At 47.8% G+C, this 19356-nt stretch overlaps 1 protein-coding gene across 1 annotated transcript in view; it reads right to left on the reverse strand.

The window, feature by feature from the left end:
• The window catches only part of COPZ1 (coatomer protein complex subunit zeta 1), an 80055-nt gene that overhangs the window by 18852 nt on the left and 41847 nt on the right, over window positions 1-19356 (reverse strand). The window contains exon 5 of the mRNA XM_030198323.1: window positions 7967-8022. Coding sequence (XP_030054183.1) covers window positions 7967-8022 — 56 coding nt within the window. The remainder of the gene's footprint in view (window positions 1-7966; window positions 8023-19356) is intronic.

Below are 19356 nucleotides of genomic sequence, written 5' to 3' on the forward strand. Positions count from 1 at the left end.
TTTTGTACCCACTGACAGTGATAAACACAGGAATGTCAACCTCATATACATTCTTCCCGCATAGCGAATGCTACATACCTGTAGAAGGTATTCTCCGAGGACAGCAGGCTGATTGTTCTCACTGATGGGTGACGTCCTCGGCAGCCCCTCCAATCGGAATCTTCCTAGCAAAGTCCTTTGCTAGCTCTCGCGCGCCCACGCGCAACGCGCATGCGCGGCCGTCTTCCCGCCCGAAACCGGCTCGAGCCGGCCAGTCCAGTATGTAGCAAGACAAAGACAAGGGAAGACACAACTCCAAAGGGGAGGCGGGCGGGTTTGTGAGAACAATCAGCCTGCTGTCCTCGGAGAATACCTTCTACAGGTATGTAGCATTCGCTTTCTCCGAGGACAAGCAGGCTGCTTGTTCTCACTGATGGGGTATCCCTAGCCCCCAGGCTCACTCAAAACAACAACCATGGTCAATTGGACCTCGCAACGGCGAGGACATAACTGAGATTGACCTAAAAAAATTTACCAACTAACTGAGAGTGCAGCCTGGAACAGAACAAACAGGGCCCTCGGGGGGTGGAGTTGGATCCTAAAGCCCAAACAGGTTCTGAAGAACTGACTGCCCGAACCGACTGTCGCGTCGGGTGTCCTGCTGCAGGCAGTAATGAGATGTGAATGTGTGGACAGATGACCACGTCGCAGCTTTGCAAATTTCTTCAATGGAGGCTGACTTCAAATGGGCTACCGACGCAGCCATGGCTCTAACATTATGAGCCGTGACATGACCCTCAAGAGCCAGCCCCGCCTGGGCGTAAGTGAAGGAAATGCAATCTGCTAGCCAATTGGATATGGTGCGTTTCCCTACAGCCACTCCCCTCCTATTGGGATCAAAAGAAACAAACAATTGGGCGGACTGTCTGTGGGGCTGTGTCCGCTCCAGGTAGAAGGCCAATGCTCTCTTGCAGTCCAATGTGTGCAGCTGACGTTCAGCAGGGCAGGAATGAGGACGGGGAAAGAATGTTGGCAAGACAATTGACTGGTTCAGATGGAACTCCGACACGACCTTTGGCAAGAACTTAGGGTGAGTGCGGAGGACTACTCTGTTATGATGAAATTTAGTGTAAGGGGCCTGGGCTACCAGGGCCTGAAGCTCACTGACTCTACGAGCAGAAGTAACTGCCACCAAGAAAATGACCTTCCAGGTCAAGTACTTCAGATGGCAGGAATTCAGTGGCTCAAAAGGAGGTTTCATCAGCTGGGTGAGAACGACATTGAGATCCCATGACACTGTAGGAGGCTTGACAGGGGGCTTTGACAAAAGCAAACCTCTCATGAAGCGAACAACTAAAGGCTGTCCTGAGATCGGCTTACCTTCCACATGGTAATGGTATGCACTGATTGCGCTAAGGTGAACTCTTACAGAGTTGGTCTTGAGACCAGACTCAGACAAGTGCAGAAGGTATTCAAGCAGGGTCTGTGTAGGACAAGAGCGAGGAGCTAGGGCCTTGCTGTCACACCAGACGGCAAACCTCCTCCACAGAAAGAAGTAACTCCTCTTGGTGGAATCTTTCCTGGAAGCAAGCAAGACGCGGGAGACACCCTCTGACAGACCCAAAGAGGCAAAGTCTACGCCCTCAACATCCAGGCCGTGAGAGCCAGGGACCGGAGGCTGGGATGCAGAAGAGCCCCTTCGTTCTGCGTGATGAGGGTCGGGAAATACTCCAATCTCCACGGTTCTTCGGAGGATAACTCCAGAAGAAGAGGGAACCAGATCTGACGCGGCCAAAAAGGAGCAATCAGAATCATGGTGCCTCGGTCTTGTTTGAGTTTCAACAAAGTCTTCCCCACCAGAGGAATGGGAGGATAAGCATACAGCAGGCCTTCCCCCCAATCCAGGAGGAAGGCATCCGATGCCAGTCTGCCGTTGGCCTGAAGCCTGGAACAGAACTGAGGGACTTTGTGGTTCACTCGAGATGCGAAGAGATCCACCAAGGGGGTGCCCCACGCTTGGAAGATCTGGCGCACCACTCGGGAGTTGAGCGACCACTCGTGAGGTTGCATAATCCTGCTCAACCTGTCGGCCAGACTGTTGTTTACGCCTGCCAGATATGTGGCTTGGAGCACCATGCCTTGACGGCGAGCCCAGAGCCACATGCTGACGGCTTCCTGACACAGGGGGCGAGATCCGGTGCCCCCCTGCTTGTTGACATAGTACATGGCAACCTGGTTGTCTGTCTGAATTTGAATAATTTGGTGGGACAGCCGATCTCTGAAAGCCTTCAGAGCGTTCCAGATCGCTCGCAACTCCAGGAGATTGATCTGTAGACCGCGTTCCTGGAGGGACCAGCTTCCTTGGGTGTGAAGCCCATCGACATGAGCTCCCCACCCCAGGAGAGACGCATCCGTTGTCAGCACTTTTTGTGGCTGAGGAATTTGGAAAGGACGTCCCAGAGTCAAATTGGACCAGATTGTCCACCAATACAGGGATTCGAGAAAACTCGTGGACAGGTGGATCACGTCTTCTAGACCCCCAGCAGCCTGAAACCACTGGGAGGCTAGGGTCCATTGAGCAGATCTCATGTGAAGACGGGCCATGGGAGTCACATGAACTGTGGAGGCCATGTGGCCCAGCAATCTCAACATCTGCCGAGCTGTGATCTGCTGGGACGTTCGCACCCGCGAGACGAGGGACAACAAGTTGTTGGCCCTCGCCTCTGGGAGATAGGCGCGAGCAGTCCGAGAATCCAGCAGAGCTCCTATGAATTCGAGCTTCTGCACTGGGAGAAGATGGGACTTTGGATAATTTATCACAAACCCCAGTAGCTCCAGGAGGCGAATAGTCATCTGCATGGACTGCAGGGCTCCTGCCTCGGATGTGTTCTTCACCAGCCAATCGTCGAGATATGGGAACACATGCACCCCCAGCCTGCGAAGCGCCGCTGCTACCACAGCTAGGCACTTTGTGAACACCCTGGGCGCAGAGGCGAGCCCAAAGGGTAGCACACAGTACTGGAAGTGGCGTGTGCCCAACTGAAATCGCAGATACTGCCTGTGAGCTGGCAGTATCGGGATGTGAGTGTAGGCATCCTTCAAGTCCAGAGAGCATAGCCAATCGTTTTGCTGAATCATGGGGAGAAGGGTGCCCAGGGAAAGCATCCTGAACTTTTCTTTTACGAGATATTTGTTCAGGGCCCTTAGGTCTAGGATGGGACGCATCCCCCCTGTTTTCTTTTCCACAAGGAAGTACCTGGAATAGAATCCCAGCCCTTCTTGCCCGGATGGCACGGGCTCGACCGCAGTGGCGCTGAGAAGGGCGGAGAGTTCCTCTGCAAGTACCTGCTTGTGCTGGAAGCTGTAGGACTGAGCTCCCGGTGGACAATTTGGAGGTTTGGAAGCCAAATTGAGGGTGTATCCTTGCCGGACTATTTGCAGAACCCACTGATCGGAGGTTATGAGAGGCCACCTTTGGTGAAAAGCTTTCAACCTCCCTCCGACTGGCAGGTCGCCCGACACTGACACTTGGATGTCGGCTATGCTCTGCTGGAGCCAGTCAAAAGCTCGCCCCTTGCTTTTGCTGGGGAGCCGCGGGGCCTTGCTGAGGCGCACGCTGCTGACGAGAGCGAGCGCGCTGGGGCTTAGCCTGGGCCGCAGGCTGTCGGGAAGGAGGATTGTACCTACGCTTACCAGAAGTATAGGGAACAGTCTTCCTTCCCCCGAAAAATCGTCTACCTGTAGAGGTAGAAGCTGAAGGCTGCCGGCGGGAGAACTTGTCGAATGCGGTGTCCCGCTGGTGGAGAGACTCTACCACCTGCTCGACTTTTTCTCCAAAAATGTTGTCCGCACGGCAAGGCGAGTCCGCAATCCGCTGCTGGATTCTATTCTCCAGGTCGGCGGCACGCAGCCATGAGAGCCTGCGCATCACCACACCTTGAGCAGCGGCCCTGGACGCAACATCAAAAGTGTCAAACTCCTCTGGCCAGGAATTTCCTGCACGCCTTCAGCTGCCTGACCACCTCCTGAAAAGGCTTGGCTTGCTCAGGGGGAAGAGCATCAACCAAGCCCGCCAACTGTCGCACATTGTTCCGCATGTGTATGCTCGTGTAGAGCTGGTAAGACTGAATTTTGGCCACGAGCATAGAGGAATGGTAGGCCTTCCTCCCAAAGGAGTCTAAGGTTCTAGAGTCTTTGCCCGGGGGCGCCGAAGCATGCTCCCTAGAACTCTTAGCCTTCTTTAGGGCCAGATCCACAACTCCAGAGTCGTGAGGCAACTGAGTGCGCATCAGCTCTGGGTCCCCATGGATCCGGTACTGGGACTCGATCTTCTTGGGGATGTGGGGATTAGTTAAAGGCTTGGTCCAGTTCGCCAGCAATGTCTTTTTGAGGACATGGTGCAGGGGAACAGTGGACGCTTCCTTAGGTGGAGAAGGATAGTCCAGGAGCTCAAACATTTCAGCCCTGGGCTCGTCCTCCACAACCACCGGGAAGGGGATGGCCGTAGACATCTCCCGGACAAAGGAAGCAAAAGACAGACTCTCGGGAGGAGAAAGCTGTCTTTCAGGAGAGGGAGTGGGATCAGAAGGTAGACCCTCAGACTCCTCGTCAGAGAAATATCTGGGGTCTTCTTCTTCCTCCCACGAGGCCTCACCCTCGGTGTCAGACACAAGTTCACGGACCTGCGTCTGCAACCGTGCCCGGCTCGACTCCGTGGAGCCACGTCCACGATGGGGGCGTCGAGAGGTAGACTCCCTCGCCCGCATCGGCGAAGCTCCCTCCGCCGACGTAGTCGGGGAGCCCTCCTGGGAGGTGGCCGCAGTCGGCACCGCACGCGGTACCGACGTCGGGGACCTCACCCCGGGCGATGGGCCAGCCGGCGCCACGCTCGACGGTACCGGAGGCGCAAGCACCGCCGGTACCGGAGGGGTAGGGCGCAACAGCTCTCCCAGAATCTCTGGGAGAACGGCCCGGAGGCTCTCGTTCAGAGCGGCTGCAGAGAAAGGCATAGAGGTCGATGCAGGCGTCGACGTCAGAACCTGTTCCGGGCGTGGAGGCTGTTCCGGGCTGTCCAGAGTGGAGCGCATCGACACCTCCTGAACAGAGGGTGAGCGGTCCTCTCGGTGCCGATGCCTGCTGGGTGCCGACTCCCTCGGCGACCCAGAGCTCTCGGTGCCGACGCGGGGAGAGGACCGGTGTCGATGCTTCTTCGACTTCTTCCGAAGCATGTCACCGGAGCTCCCCGGCACCGACGAGGAGGACGTAGAATCCAGCCGTCGCTTCCTCGGGGCCGAGGCCGAAGGAGGTCGGTCTCGGGGGGGCTGTACCGCAGGAGCCCTCAGGATAGGAGGAGACCCACCCGAGGGCTCACCGCCACCAGCAGGGGAATGGACAGCCCTCACCTGCACTCCACTCGATGCACAACCGTCCGACGACATCAGGAGACGAGGTCCCGGTACCACCGACGTCGATGCAGCTATCCGATGTCTCGGCGCCGATGCCTCGATGCACTCGATGCACTGGCAGCCAAGGAAGAAGGTCTGGACGCTGATGACGTCGATGCACACGATGACCCCGGTGCCGATGCCGACGAAGAGCCCGAGAACAAAACGTTCCACTGGGCCAATCTCGCTACTTGAGTCCGCCTTTGTAAGAGGGAACACAGACTACAGTTCTGGGGACGGTGCTCGGCCCCCAGACACTGAAGACACGAAGAGTGCCTATCAGTGAGCGAGATTACCCGGGCGCACTGGGTGCACTTCTTGAAGCCGCTGGAAGGCTTCGATGTCATGGGCGGAAAAATCACGCCGGCGAAGTCAAAATCCGAAATGACGAATTTGGAGCACCAAAACTTTAAGGGAGAAAAAATATCGACCGAGGCCGAAAAGAGGCCTACCCCGACAACGAAAGAAAACTTACCGGGGCAAAAACTGGAAATACGGGAAGGGGCAAACGAAACCCAAGGGGGTTTCCGGAGCACTTTCCGAACGAAAAGAAACTTTTTCCGAAGAAAAAACACGTCGATTAAAATAACGGACGCGCGAGGTCGACTCTCCGGGGCTCAACACGGCAAAAAACACAGCCGTACCGAGTGCGGACGAAAGAAGACTGGCCGGCTCGAGCCGGTTTCGGGCGGGAAGACGGCCGCGCATGCGCGGTGCGCGTGGGCGCGCGAGAGCTAGCAAAGGACTTTGCTAGGAAGATTCCGATTGGAGGGGCTGCCGAGGACGTCACCCATCAGTGAGAACAAGCAGCCTGCTTGTCCTCGGAGAATAAGATCTTATATGTTTCATAAGACTTCTCATTTGGCCAAGACTGGTTGGAATAAACCCATCAGTTTAACTTCTGTCTCAGGCTGCCAAGATCTGCTCTATTAGGTTGACACCATTTAATAAACCTGGTGTTTCACAGTGACACCAATTGCATTAAATGGCCACTTTTCTGTTTTTCTCATCAGCAGAATGTTCATCCAGCAATTTGGACATGGATGACTGCAGAATGATGATGAGAAACTGCTTCAAACAGGCCAGATCCCCATATCAGCCCTTGATTTACTAGCTCCACATTTAATCTTATTTACCTTTTTTCTCATTTACCCTTCCTTGCATAATTATCCTTCCTGCCCCTTCCCATGATACACTGCTTCTCTCCTTACCTCTTCCCATGAAGCCACTACAGACAGCCTACCCCTGCACAATTCCTTCCCATTCATCTCGCATCAGAAAACCTAGTCCTGACTGGGTCTTGACTAGACTGTAAGTTTGCTAGAGTTCAGATCTTTGCTTATATGTATTTCTTTCTTTCTCCATTCTTCCCTAACCAGATCCTCAGGGGCCCTCATGGATACCCTTTCCTCCTCATCTCAGTTCTCTTCAGGACCCCATCAAGCACAACTCCTCTTAGCCACATTGTACCCCACCCACAAGGGGCTGTGGCAAACACCAGCCCTTGAGAACTAAAACCAGTCTGATATTAAGGAATTCATTATTCATTGTGAGATCCTTGTGTGTGCATGTAGTACATGAATCAGAGTTGCATGTTTATCCAGAAAATGAGCCTGTTTGCTGCCCTTAAAATGGACAGCACCCAATTTCCTCCTCTGGTCAGATGAGCAGAGAGGCAGCACAGTGACAGTGCTGTGTACTGCCACCTAGAGGAAGCCAAATGCCTCCACTCCAAACTCAGGTTTTCTGCTTCTTGGTTTGGCTGGGGATAGGGATTTTGTGGGGGTATGCGAGTCCCAGTCATTATACTAGATTACGATGTATGGCTTGCAGTTGTGGCCTGTTCCTACAAACAAATGGAGGTGGTCAGTTGAGGGGTAGCTGGCTGGGATGAAAAGTGAAAGGATCATGGTACCAGATCCCTATCATGGTTCCAACACAGCTGGGAGCCCAAAGTAGGATGAACTGGCAGATCAAAAAAACAAACAGGCAACTAACTCAGTACACCAAGCAATTTGAGAAGCTAAAGAATGGCAACAGAGCGGGACTACACTGCTAAAGATTAAAAAATAAATAAAAGGTACCTTTTTAATTACAGAAAATGTATGACATTTGTTCTTTTCATTATGTGTGATGTGGGCAAAAAAAAACAAACAAAAACCCACAGAATCACATGACATACTGTAATGCACTTAGAAGCACTGGTCTTTCATCTACATAAGTATTGCCATACTGGGACAGGCCAAAGGTCTGACACCAAAACAGACATACCTGGGCTACAACTATCTTTTTATGTGCACACACTATCAAATATCAGTGCTCCATCCCTCCCCTCCCTCCCAAATATTAGTGCTCCCCAGTCTCAAGGTAAGCCTCGTATCTGTATAACACCAGTTGTAAACCAATTAACATTTCTTTTTGGTTGTTTCCTGAAATACAAAACAGTTTTGAGTTTTGCTATTTCCTTTCCTGGTTCATTATTGACATCATGCCCTGAAGAGCTTTCTCTGACAAACAGTTGGGTTACTATTCTCATTTCTTACCTCAGCATCTGGCTCAGGGAATCAAAGAGGCAATTCAAAACCGCCATCAGCATCAACTAGAACACCACAGATAATAAAGTGAGCAAAAACACGATTAAAACCAGGCACAATGCATAATCCTACATACTCCCAGAAATACTATTTTCTAGAGCACACAGTGTGCAACTGTACACATTTGTTTTACTGCATCAGAAAACATATAGTCACAATCAGGATCGCCCAAATGTTAAGTCACTTTTTTCCCCAAAAGTCACCATTCAGATGTCTCAGGGCTGAATTTAAGCATAGATAGCATAAAAACACGTGCTTAAGGCACCCAAAAACTGAGGCTTGGGATGCTCCACTTTCCAATCTCTGGGGCACTGTTCTCCCCACCAGTCCTTTGCCTATAGAACATAACCACCATAGTGAGTCAGATCAATGGTCCATCTAGCTCAGTATCCTGCTCCCAGCAGTGGCCAAAGAAACCCAATTAGTAGCAACATTCTATGCTACCAATCCCGGGGCAAGCAGTGGCTTCCCCCATGTCCATCTTAACAGACTATGGACTTTTCCTCCAGGAACTTGTCCAAACCTTTTTTAAACCCACATATGTTAACCACTGCTACCACATCCTCTGACGAGTTCTAGAGCTTATTTGTTGAGTGAAAAAATATTTCCTCCTATTTGTTTTAAAAGTATTTCCATGTAACTTCATTGCGTGTTCCCTAGTCTTTACTTTTTGAAAGAGCAAAAATAATTTAAAAAAAAAAAGCAAGAAACATTCACTTCTACCTGTTCTACACCATTCAGTATTTTGTAGACCTCAATCATATCTCCCCCTCAGCCATCTCTTTTCCAAGCTGAAGAGCCTATGGGTCATGTAATCTTAAATCCGACCCTCAGTTTTCTGTGTTGTGTTTGTAGTTAGGTGTCTTGGGGTGATCCTATCTCCTCAGCAGTGTGTGCTTATTGTTGTTTTGGGTGGTTGAAGGTGTTGCTGCTGGAAACATCCAGTAGCAGCTGCTCCAATATGGAGAGGGGCAGGTGGAAGTGTAGAAGGCCGAATCACTTTTACCAACTACTCTGCTGCAGCATATTATAATGAGGCAAATTGTTTTCTGAATATTACTTCCCTGTCAAGAGGCCATTTCCATAAGACTTGTTCATGAATGGAGAGCTGCAACAGACCTCATCTTTCCCATCTGCTATACCGGGCTCTGTTAAATACTACCATGTATCAAGACTTTGGGTTTTCCAGAGTTCCGTTCACTATAATAAATCATCTGATTTATTTACTTCTAAATGCATCTTTACACATCAATATGAAACCTAAAATATGACAGTGTAGACCTTTTCCCTTCCTCCAACACTTCTTCTTGGGACATAGAACTCCTTTGGGCTGGAAAAAAAACTTTTTTCTTCTTCTAATCTTGACTGGCAGCTGTTACCAGCACATTTAAATAATTTGCTGTAGATCCCTTCTTGAAGTAATGGCTGCTGATCAGGTTATAAATACAGGATCTAATGACAATGACTAAGAATTCAGTTAATTGCCTAACCATGTACTGTAACACAGTGAAGGCTATAATGGACAGGTCAGGGTATTCATATGACAGTACTATCCTATGTAACTTAAGAGCCTGGGGGGAGGGGGAGAAAAGTCTAGTGCTTTCTGAGGTTTAGAAAGAATTCTAGAATCTTCCTGTCTACTGGGGAACAGAGATCTTTCTGTCCTGACTAACTATCAACATAGTCAACCCTATAGCTCTTCAGATGTTCAATGTGCAAATTCTTGGGAAAAAGAGTCTTACAGCAGTTTATAATTCTCCTCATACTAACATATCTTCGACGAACAGGTGGGACTGGCGATCCAAGAATTTTATATTAATAGAACCATTTGTGTACAGTCAAAAATATGCCTTAGTTAGGGGCCAGGTTAAGGGTGCAGCTATAGCAGGCTCCATTGGAAGTTGCAGTCTGGGGCCCTTACCACAATGATTATTGTGTTAGCTGGGGTTTTGGGAGGGGGGCACAAGGGCATTGCAAAATAGGGAAAATATTTTGGGAATTGAAGGCTCATGGCTCTGCAGCTCCAATGGCAATTAAGCTAGAAAAATACTGCCAAGAACGCAAGCCCTAGGATATACGAAAACTGGTACACGATTCTGAAGAGATTATTATTAGCATTTGTATAGCGCTACCAGACGCACGCAGCGCTGAACACCTGACTGTTAATAACTGAACTGTATTATACCATATTTTAACACTTCTCATAGAAAAAAGGTCATTTGGGGGGGGGGGGGGGGGGGGGGGGGGGGGCAAGTAATCCCTCCTTGTTCTTTCAGCTCAGCAGAAACCAGTATCAGAATCCTGAGATCATGGGCCTCTACTTACAACTACCTGACTTTTCCCTCAATTTCATCTGGCCTGTTCCTAATCTGGTCACTCCTGCAACTATCCTGAGACAGGAAACCAGGCACCAGGTCTCCTGGAACTATATTACCCTGCTCTCTAAATCCACCCCTAGATGTATGTCATCATTAAGTGTAACAACCTCCCCCCCCCCCCCAAAAAAAAAAAAAAAAAAAGGTTGTGCAACTGCCTCCATTTGCTGAACCAGACAGTGGACTATCCAATCCAGGAATTGAAGTCACAGGCACTGCAGGGCAGCAGCACTGTAAATGAACCACCAAGCTGGCCCTGCCTATTTTCCTGCCTCCCCCCCCCACCCCACCCAACCCGACAGTACATTTTCAGAAGCATTCCCTTTTTATAAGAAACTTTACTTGCTTCTCCCTTCCACTCGCCATGTCCTTTCTCCTTTACTTTCTTACAATTCTTTTTCTGATTTGCTGGTTATCATCAAAACCAAACTAACCTTTTCTTGATAAGAGAACAGCCCGAACGGGTATTTGAAAGTGGAACAACTTTTATTTCAGGCTTCTCCTTTCTGGATACAGAGCAGTGGCAGGTTTAAACCTCATTGGGATATGGCAGAATGCCAACACTATAATGATAAAGGTTAAGGCAGTGCTTGCAGCAGTCACCTTCACAGCTCATCAGCTGCTGCCGCTCCTGCTTCTCCTCATGCAGCAGTGCTGGCTAGAGTCCTGCAGGCAGTATCATGCTCCTTTTCCCTTAGTATATTTAGGGCTGCTATTCTTAGCCGTTTATATATTTGAAGATTGCAAAAAAATAAATAAAAATCAGTGCTTACTGGTGTTTTCTTGACACAGGTGCTACCGCTGGGCACCTTTTCTGGGGGATGTCACATATACATACTTGTGCAGCTTCACAGTCATCAATGTGAAAAAGACAGAAAAACAGAGAGAACGAGTACTAGGGAAAATGATGGTTTTTTTTCCTGATGTTTATGCAATAAACACCTATTTTTTTTGTTTTTGCACCAGGTATTTTATCAGTTAAAGCCTAAAACCAGGTGCTTTAACTATATTATGCCCGTTGGCGCCATTTATTATTGCCATGCCCCATTTTTAAATCTCCTTCAGATTCCACCGATTGTCTGTGCTGTATTCATGCTTTATGTGGGTGTTTATCAGTGCTGTGCCTGCACAGGTCCCTCATAAATCAGGGCAGGCAGCTACTCCCTCTTTTGAATCCCCACTTTGCTCACATAAACAAACGTGGAAGTGTTGGTCCCACAGTTTCAAGTCTCATAAGACTTGATTAAAGTCATGGTGGGGAAACAGGGATCCCACTGGAGGAATTAAAAAGGACTTTAAAAGCACCAACTTTGAAATGCGTTCAAAGCATATTGCGAGGTGCTGTGCTGCTCAGATGACCCAAATAGTTCTTTGATATTTAAGTCAACAGATTAAAAAGAACAAAAAGTGAATCTAACAATAAAATCTTATTTGGGAGAATCCATATCCGAGATTAAATTACAAATTTTTTTTTCTTGTGAAAATTTTTTTTTTAAAGCTTATATAGGGCCCCTTCTACCTGCAGTGGTGTAGGTGCATGGATTTGCTGTGCATCAAGGGCCTCCTTTTACCACCGCCTAGAAAAAAAAATGTCCAGGCGGGAGACGGAAATGGCCATTTCCCGAGGAAGCCCTTATTACCACTTATTTAGGAGGTGGTAAGGGCTCCTATGCAGTGCTGCCCGATTATTGCTGGGTACGCCCCCAGCGAAAAGGGGAAAAAAAAAATAACCTGACACACTGGAAAGGCAAATTGGGGACAGGCAATACCACCGGGCTCCTGCAGGAGCCTGGCGGTAGTGCTGGTTTGGCGCACGGCAAAGCAGCAGTACAGGTATCGTCGCTTTGTAAAAGGGGCCCATAGTGAGTGTTTGGAACTAAACATTTGTCTTTTTAATGGTGTGAGGTAGCACAGGAAGGGAAAGAAAGAATAATGCTTCCAAATGGTTTGGAAGACTGATAGTGTGTGTTTTTGGAAGGGAGCTGAAATTCCATTTGTCAGCTTTGTGACCCCTGGAAAGTAGGGCAGTTGTGCATATTTCTTGTACAGATGCTAACCTGTCCACAGTTCCCTCCTGCAGGCAGTTTAACATAGTTTTCTGAAGAATGCATATTTTTGCTGTCTCTGCAAAATTAGAATTTTATTACTCCTTGTATTGTTTTTTTTTATGCCATCTGTAGAAGAAAAGTATGAACGGGGACACAAGGTGGATTACAACAATGTTATGCAGATCATAAATACAATAAAAGACAGACTGCATCACAGCCAGGGCTGTGTTCACATCAGGATCCCACATTTCAGGCTAAATAACACACTATGAGGGGCATAATCGAACGCGAACGCCCATTTGTAAAAACGTCCATCTCCGAGAACGGGTCTGTGAAGGGGCGGGCCGAACTGTATTTTCGAAAAAAATGGACGTCCATCTTTTTTTTCGAAAATACATTGGATTAGGGCGTTTTTTGAGCTGGGCGTTTTTGTTTTTTAGCGATAATCGAAACCGAAGCGTCCCAGCTCAAAAACGACCAAATCCAAGGCATTTGGTCGTGGGAGGGGCCAGCATTCGTAGTGCACTGGTCCCCCTGAGATGCCTCTGTGCCAGCCTCAAATATCATACCTAGCTCCATGACAGTAGTATGCAGGTCCCCAGAGCAATTTTACTTTAGTTGGTGCTGCGCGAGACCCATGCAGAGAGGAAAAATCGGAAGAAAAAAAAAAACAAGCAAGCAAGTGCAGTCAGGGACGTCCAAATTAAAAGATAGTAAAAGGGGGAATCGAACCAGCAATCTTTTGATTACAAGCTCAGTGCTCTAGCCAGTGCACCACTGATTAGATGTCCTTCCCTTTCCATTAAGTCTCTCCAAGTTTCTGTCAGCCAATCACAGCTCATTTAGCTGACATCTGTGTCAGCTAAACAGCGGTGATTGGCTGACAAACTTGGAGAGACTTAATGGAAAGGGAAGGACATCTAATCAGTGGTGCACTGGCTAGAGCACTGAGCTTGTAATCAGAAGGTTGCTGGTTCGATTCCCCCTTTTACTATCCTGGTAATTTAGACGTCCCTGACTGCACTTGCTTGTTTTTTTTTTTTTCTTCCGATTTTTCCTCTCTGCAGGGGTCCCACACAGCACTAACTAAACTAAAATTACTTCGGGGACCTGCATACTGCTGTCATGGAGCTGGGGATGACATTTGAGGCTGGCTTACAAGTTGGGAAAAAAGTGTTTAACATTCGTTTTTTTTTGGTGGGAGGGGGTTAGTGACCACTGGGGGAGTCAGGGGAGGTCATCCCCGGTTCCCTCCGGTGGTCATCTGGTCATTTAGGGCACTTTTGTGGGACCTGTTCATGAAAAAAACGGGTCCAACAAAAGTGACCTAAATTCTCTCTGAAAACGCCTTTCTTTTTTCCATTATCGGCCGAGCACGCACATCTCTGCTCAGCCGATAACCACGCCTCAGTCCCGCCTTCACCACGCCTCCGACACGCCCCCGTCAACTTTATGCGTTCCCGCGACGGAGTGCAGTTGGAAACGCCCAAAATCGGCTTTCGATTATACCGATTTGGGCACCCACAAGAGAAAGACGTCCATCTCCCGATTTAGGTCGGAATTTGGGCGTTTTTCTCTTTCGAAAATAAGCCTCTATTTGTTTATTTACTGCTCAAATTCTTACATACTTCTGCTCAGTATATGTTGGGTTACCGGCCCCAAGTTTATTTTGAGTTTTTTTCCTTCATTTAGTTTAATTTCATTGTTTTGACTGGATAAAAACAAATTTTTTTGTCTCCCTGCACTTTACAAGTAAGAAACCTCTCTCTTTCCTGTGATGAGACAGATCTACAACAACAAAAGAAAAAGCCTCCAGTGATTTGCGTCTGCATCAATTGGATCATCAAACAACATCAGGATTCAGGAACTGCATAATGATGAAACCATAACCAATTTCAGGAGTTAAAGTTCACATCTTTAACCTATATTATTTATTTATAGTACATTTCTACCCCACACAACAAATTTCAGACATCCTGCTGAAGTTCCCCCTCAAACATCCAAATCTCAGAAGTAACATACAGCTTTTAGATTGATGTCTCTAGTGAACAAGTGCCTGCTAGATATCATGGACTTTAAAACTATTTTACCTTATTTAAGATATAAATGTACAAAATATAAATAGAATAAGCAGTTCTACTGAACTACATATCTATCAGAGAATCTCAACTGTCCTACTTCAAAGAGACTCAGACTTTCATTGAGAACTGTCAGCGAAATCAACACTCCCCTGTTAATTGTTGCCAAAGAAACTGGCTCTCTGTTATACTGAATAGATAGAAAGCTCTGAAATCTCACTTATTTTAATACAAAAATATGCTCTGGCCAAATAAAGATCTTCAAACACCCTAGTAACCTGGGGAAGAAGACACAACAGCCTCAAGAAAAGCAATGTTTCTGACTTAAATAAGACAGTTTAAGTGCATTTAGAAAAGAACTAAACAAAGTAAATGTATCTATCAAGATTTAAGTTTTGTGGAGAATTAAAACAAGCATTGTGGAAGCTTTTCTCTTAGCTGCATTCCAAGAAGTGTTTAAGGTCACAAATTCTTGTCCTACTCAGCTCACTTCCCCCCCCCCCCCCCCTTTCCCTCTCCAGTAATTCCCAGCTGGCAACTTGAAGAGAACTGTCTGCATTTGTAACCTTCCTTCAAAAAGCAAAGGGAATTGATAAATCTATGAAAATGAAAGCTACACTGTGGCCTGTCACCCCGCTCTAAACTCTCCCTTCACTGCTGCACAGCTGACTATGGAAGAACGTCTGCCTGAAAGAGGAACCTACCTAATAACAATGATGCATATGTTTTGTGGAGATTTAAAACAAGAACTGTGGTAGCTTTTTCTCATAGCTGCATTCCAATCTTAAGGCCAACTACTTTCCTCAAATACCTTCAGCTCATCCCCCCCCCCCCCCCCCCCCAATTGCTTGAAGTAATTTCAAGCCAGCAACTTGAAAAAGAGAACTGTCTGCATTTGTAACCTTCCATCAAACAGCAACTAAGAATATTTTCCAATCCATGAACACAAGAGCTACACTGTGGCCGCTATAAACTCTCTCTTCACAGCTGCACGACTGACTATGGAAGACGGCAGCCTGAAAGAAATCCTACCTAATAACAGGGGGGCAAACACTTTTTTCATGGTCTGTGTCCAGCTCAGATTGACTGTGGAGCCTCCTAGATATGATAGACAGGATTCCTATCACAAGTTTTTTGTTGCCTGTTCTGTCTCAAGTCTTTATAATAAACAATTTACACCATTGAATACACAATTTTCACCACTGTGCATCAGGAAAAAAAAACTGTGGAATAAAGTCAAATTTACTAAACAACTTGGGTAGACCACTGGTGGGTCCGGCAATTAACCCCTCATTACCACCACTCTACCACAAGTCCCACAACATATCCCATTATGGCCATTAGATCATGGTTTTTCTACTGCATGATAGTACTCTGGATAACGGGGTTTCAAGCTGCCTCAATCAACAAATGGAACAAAATCCCCATACTTACTACAGCAAGACAATGCCTCCCTCACCAACTGGAAAGACCAAATTATAAAAACAAAAACAAACCGGAGATCATCACCCTATCCAATGCCAAAAAGATAAGCACAATCTACAAAATCCTGAGTGGTGTAGAACGAGTAGAAGGAAATCGATTTTTTACTCGTTCCAAAAGTACAAAGACTAGGGGACACTCGAGGAAGTTACATGGAAATACTTTAAAAACAAATAGGAGGAAATATTTTTTCACCCAACGAATAGTTAAGCTCAGGAACTCTTTGCCGGAGGATGTGGTAACAGCAGTTAGCATTATCTGGGTTTAAAAAAAGATTTGGACAAATTCCTGGGGGAAAAGTCCATAGTATGCTACTAGACAGACATGGGAAACAATTGCTTGCCCTTGGATTTGTAGTATGGAGTGTTGCCATGATTTGGGTTTCTGCCAGGTACTTGTGACCTGGCTTGGCCACTGTTTGGAAAACAGAATACTGGACTAGATGGACTACTGGTCTGACCCAGTATGGCTACTCTTAAGTTCTTATGCAATGGCCACGTCAAAAAAAAAAAAAAAAAAAAAAAGATAGAGCGCACAGACATTTACAGACTGTTAAGTACACCAACATCGATATATATGTATCCATTCCTATAGGTTACATAAATGCGAGATCAGCAGTTAACAAGTCAGTCATAATTACAGATTCGATTGAAACCGAGCAATTAGGTATACTATTCATAACAGAAACGTGGCTGCAAATGCAATATGACCCAGTAATGCTTGACTTATGCCTACTGGGATATAAAATAACATACATCAACAGAACTAAAAAGAAAAGAGGCAGGGTCGCCTTAATATACAAATCCTTGTTTATAGTGTTACCAGCCAAAACTGAAGATACTTCCTGCGACCTGGAAGTATAGGGATACGAGTGCAAGCATCCCGAAAGTCCAGAGAGCATAGCCAATTGTTTTCCTGAATCATGGGGAGAAGGGTGCCCGGGGAAACAATCCTGAACTTTTCTTTGACCAGGAATTCATTCAGGGCCCTTAGGTCTAGGATGGGTTGCTTTCCCCCCCCCCCCCCCCCCCCCCCCCCCCCCATTTTCTTGGGCATAAGAAAGTACCCGGAATAGAATCCTAGCCCTTCTTACCCTAGTGGCAGAGAGTTCCTTTGCAAGTACCTGCTTGTGCCAAGAGCTAAAGTGAGTTGTTCTCTGTGGGCAATTTGGTGGTCTTTGATGCCAATGCAGGGCATAACCAATATGAACTATTTGGGGTACCCACTGGTCAGAGATTACAAGGGACCACCTTTCTTGGAAAAAATTTCAGCCTCCACCCAACCAGTAGGTCATCTGGGATAGTCACTGACTGCGGCTATGCTCTGCTGGAGCCAATCAAAAGTTCGTCCCCAGCTTTTGACTGGAGAGCTGGCTGGGCCTTGGGTGTACGCTGTTGAGAACGAGCGTGCTGGAACTGAGCCTGCTAAGAAGATGGCGCGTACCTATGTCCGAGTAGTAGGGACCCCTCTTTGACTTGCCCCAAAAACCTCCTAGATGAGGAGGAAAGTGCAGAAGACGTCCAGCAGGAGAGAGAGTTAATGGTATCAGTGTGTTTCTTGATGAGGTCTGTGACCTCCTCCACCTTTTCTCCAAAAAGGTTCTCTCCCTGGCACGTGGCATCCGCCAACCTCTGTTGACCATGAAAGACACAGCCATGAGAGTGTGCACATCGCTATACTCTGGGCAGAGATCCTGGACACCACCTCAAAAAAGAACTTTCTATATGCCTGCTTGACCAACTGGTGAAGAGATTCGGCCTGCTCCTGTAGGAGAGAATGCGCCAAATCAGACATACTGCGCACCAAGTTCTGCAAGTACAGGCTCATGTAGAGCTGGTAAGATTGAATACAGGAAATGAGTATAGAAGCCTGATGCATCTTCCGCCCAAAAGAATCCATATTTCTAGCATCTCTGCCAGGGGGCACTGAAGCACAGTCCTAGAATTCCTGGCTCTTTTGAGTGCGAATCCCACCACCAAGGAATGATGAGGCAACTGAGGCTTGTCAAACCCTGGGGAACTCCGGATTTGATACATGGTGTCTACCTTCTTGGGTAGGTCAGAAACTGATAGAAGACTCCCAGTTCTTCAACTGAAGATCTTTTAGGAGCCGGTGAAGGGGGAATCGCCGTAGCCTCTGAGAGGAGATTCGTAGTCCAGGACCTCTAACATCTCTGCCCTGGGCTCGTCCTCGGTCTCCAAACAAATGAATAGGAATCACCATTTCCCTGACAAAAATTGGGAAGGAAAAGCACTCGGATGGAGACTTTCTCATTTCCTCTGGAGGGGAGGGGTCAGATGGGATACTATAGGACTCCTCCTCCAAGAAGTACCATGGATCCTCGACTCCCATAAGCGCTTGTCATCTGTGTCAACAAAAAACTCCTAATGGGAGGGCTGAGACTGAGCCTGCATCGAAACACAGGAGCCACATCCTTGAGAAGGGCCTTGAGGTGTCATCGGTTCCATCCTCGACTCTGGCGGCTTCCTCAGACGTCGAGGGGTGCACACATGGGTGGCTGTTGACACCAGTGCCATACGCAACACCATCATCTGAGACCTCACTGCTGGTTAAGGGTCTTATAGGACAGCAGCAAGAGGAATGGCTAGTACAAGCACCCCAGATGCCGATGCACACTGTTGTAAAATCTCCGCCAAAAGCTCAGGGAGCATAGCCTGGATGCGCTCATTAAGAGAATCCATCGGGAAAGGCTGGGGTGCCAGTTTAGAGGACTGCAGGGGTCGACATGGGTGCCTGGTCCTGGCTGCATGGAGAGCCGCGTATTGGCACCTCCTGTACAGAGTGAGAGCGGTCCTCCAAGCACCAACATTTCCCGGGGACCGAAACTCACACTGAATTGAGGGGGATCGATGCCAATGCTTCTTGGCCTTCGCCCGATGACTGTCATCGATGCTCCTTGGTGCCAACGAGGATGCTGCCGAATCCCCATGCTGCCTCAGGGTCGGGTCCAATGATGACTGGTCCCAGGGATCCTGCACAGTAGTCTGCATCGAGGCAGGTGGAGACCTACTTGATGCACATCCACTCCCTGTGTCTGAGACAGGCCTCTCAGCCATACAGACTGAATCACCAGATGTCGATACAGACACTGAGGTTTTGGACCGGGCTCCAAAAATCTTTTCCCTATGAGCCTCTCTGGCCAGCTAGGTTCTTTTCTTCATAAAAACACAAAGAACACAGCTGGAAGGCGTATGTTCAGGACTCAAACACTGAAGACAACAAGAATGAGTGTCTTTGCCAGAGATGGTCCTATCGCACTGGCTACAGCTGTTAAAGCCATTGGGAACCTTTGATGACAGGAAAGAGAAAACAGCCATGGTCAAATCAAATAGCTC

This window comes from Microcaecilia unicolor, chromosome 3, assembly GCF_901765095.1.
Source record: "Microcaecilia unicolor chromosome 3, aMicUni1.1, whole genome shotgun sequence".
NCBI classification, from domain to species: domain Eukaryota; kingdom Metazoa; phylum Chordata; class Amphibia; order Gymnophiona; family Siphonopidae; genus Microcaecilia; species Microcaecilia unicolor.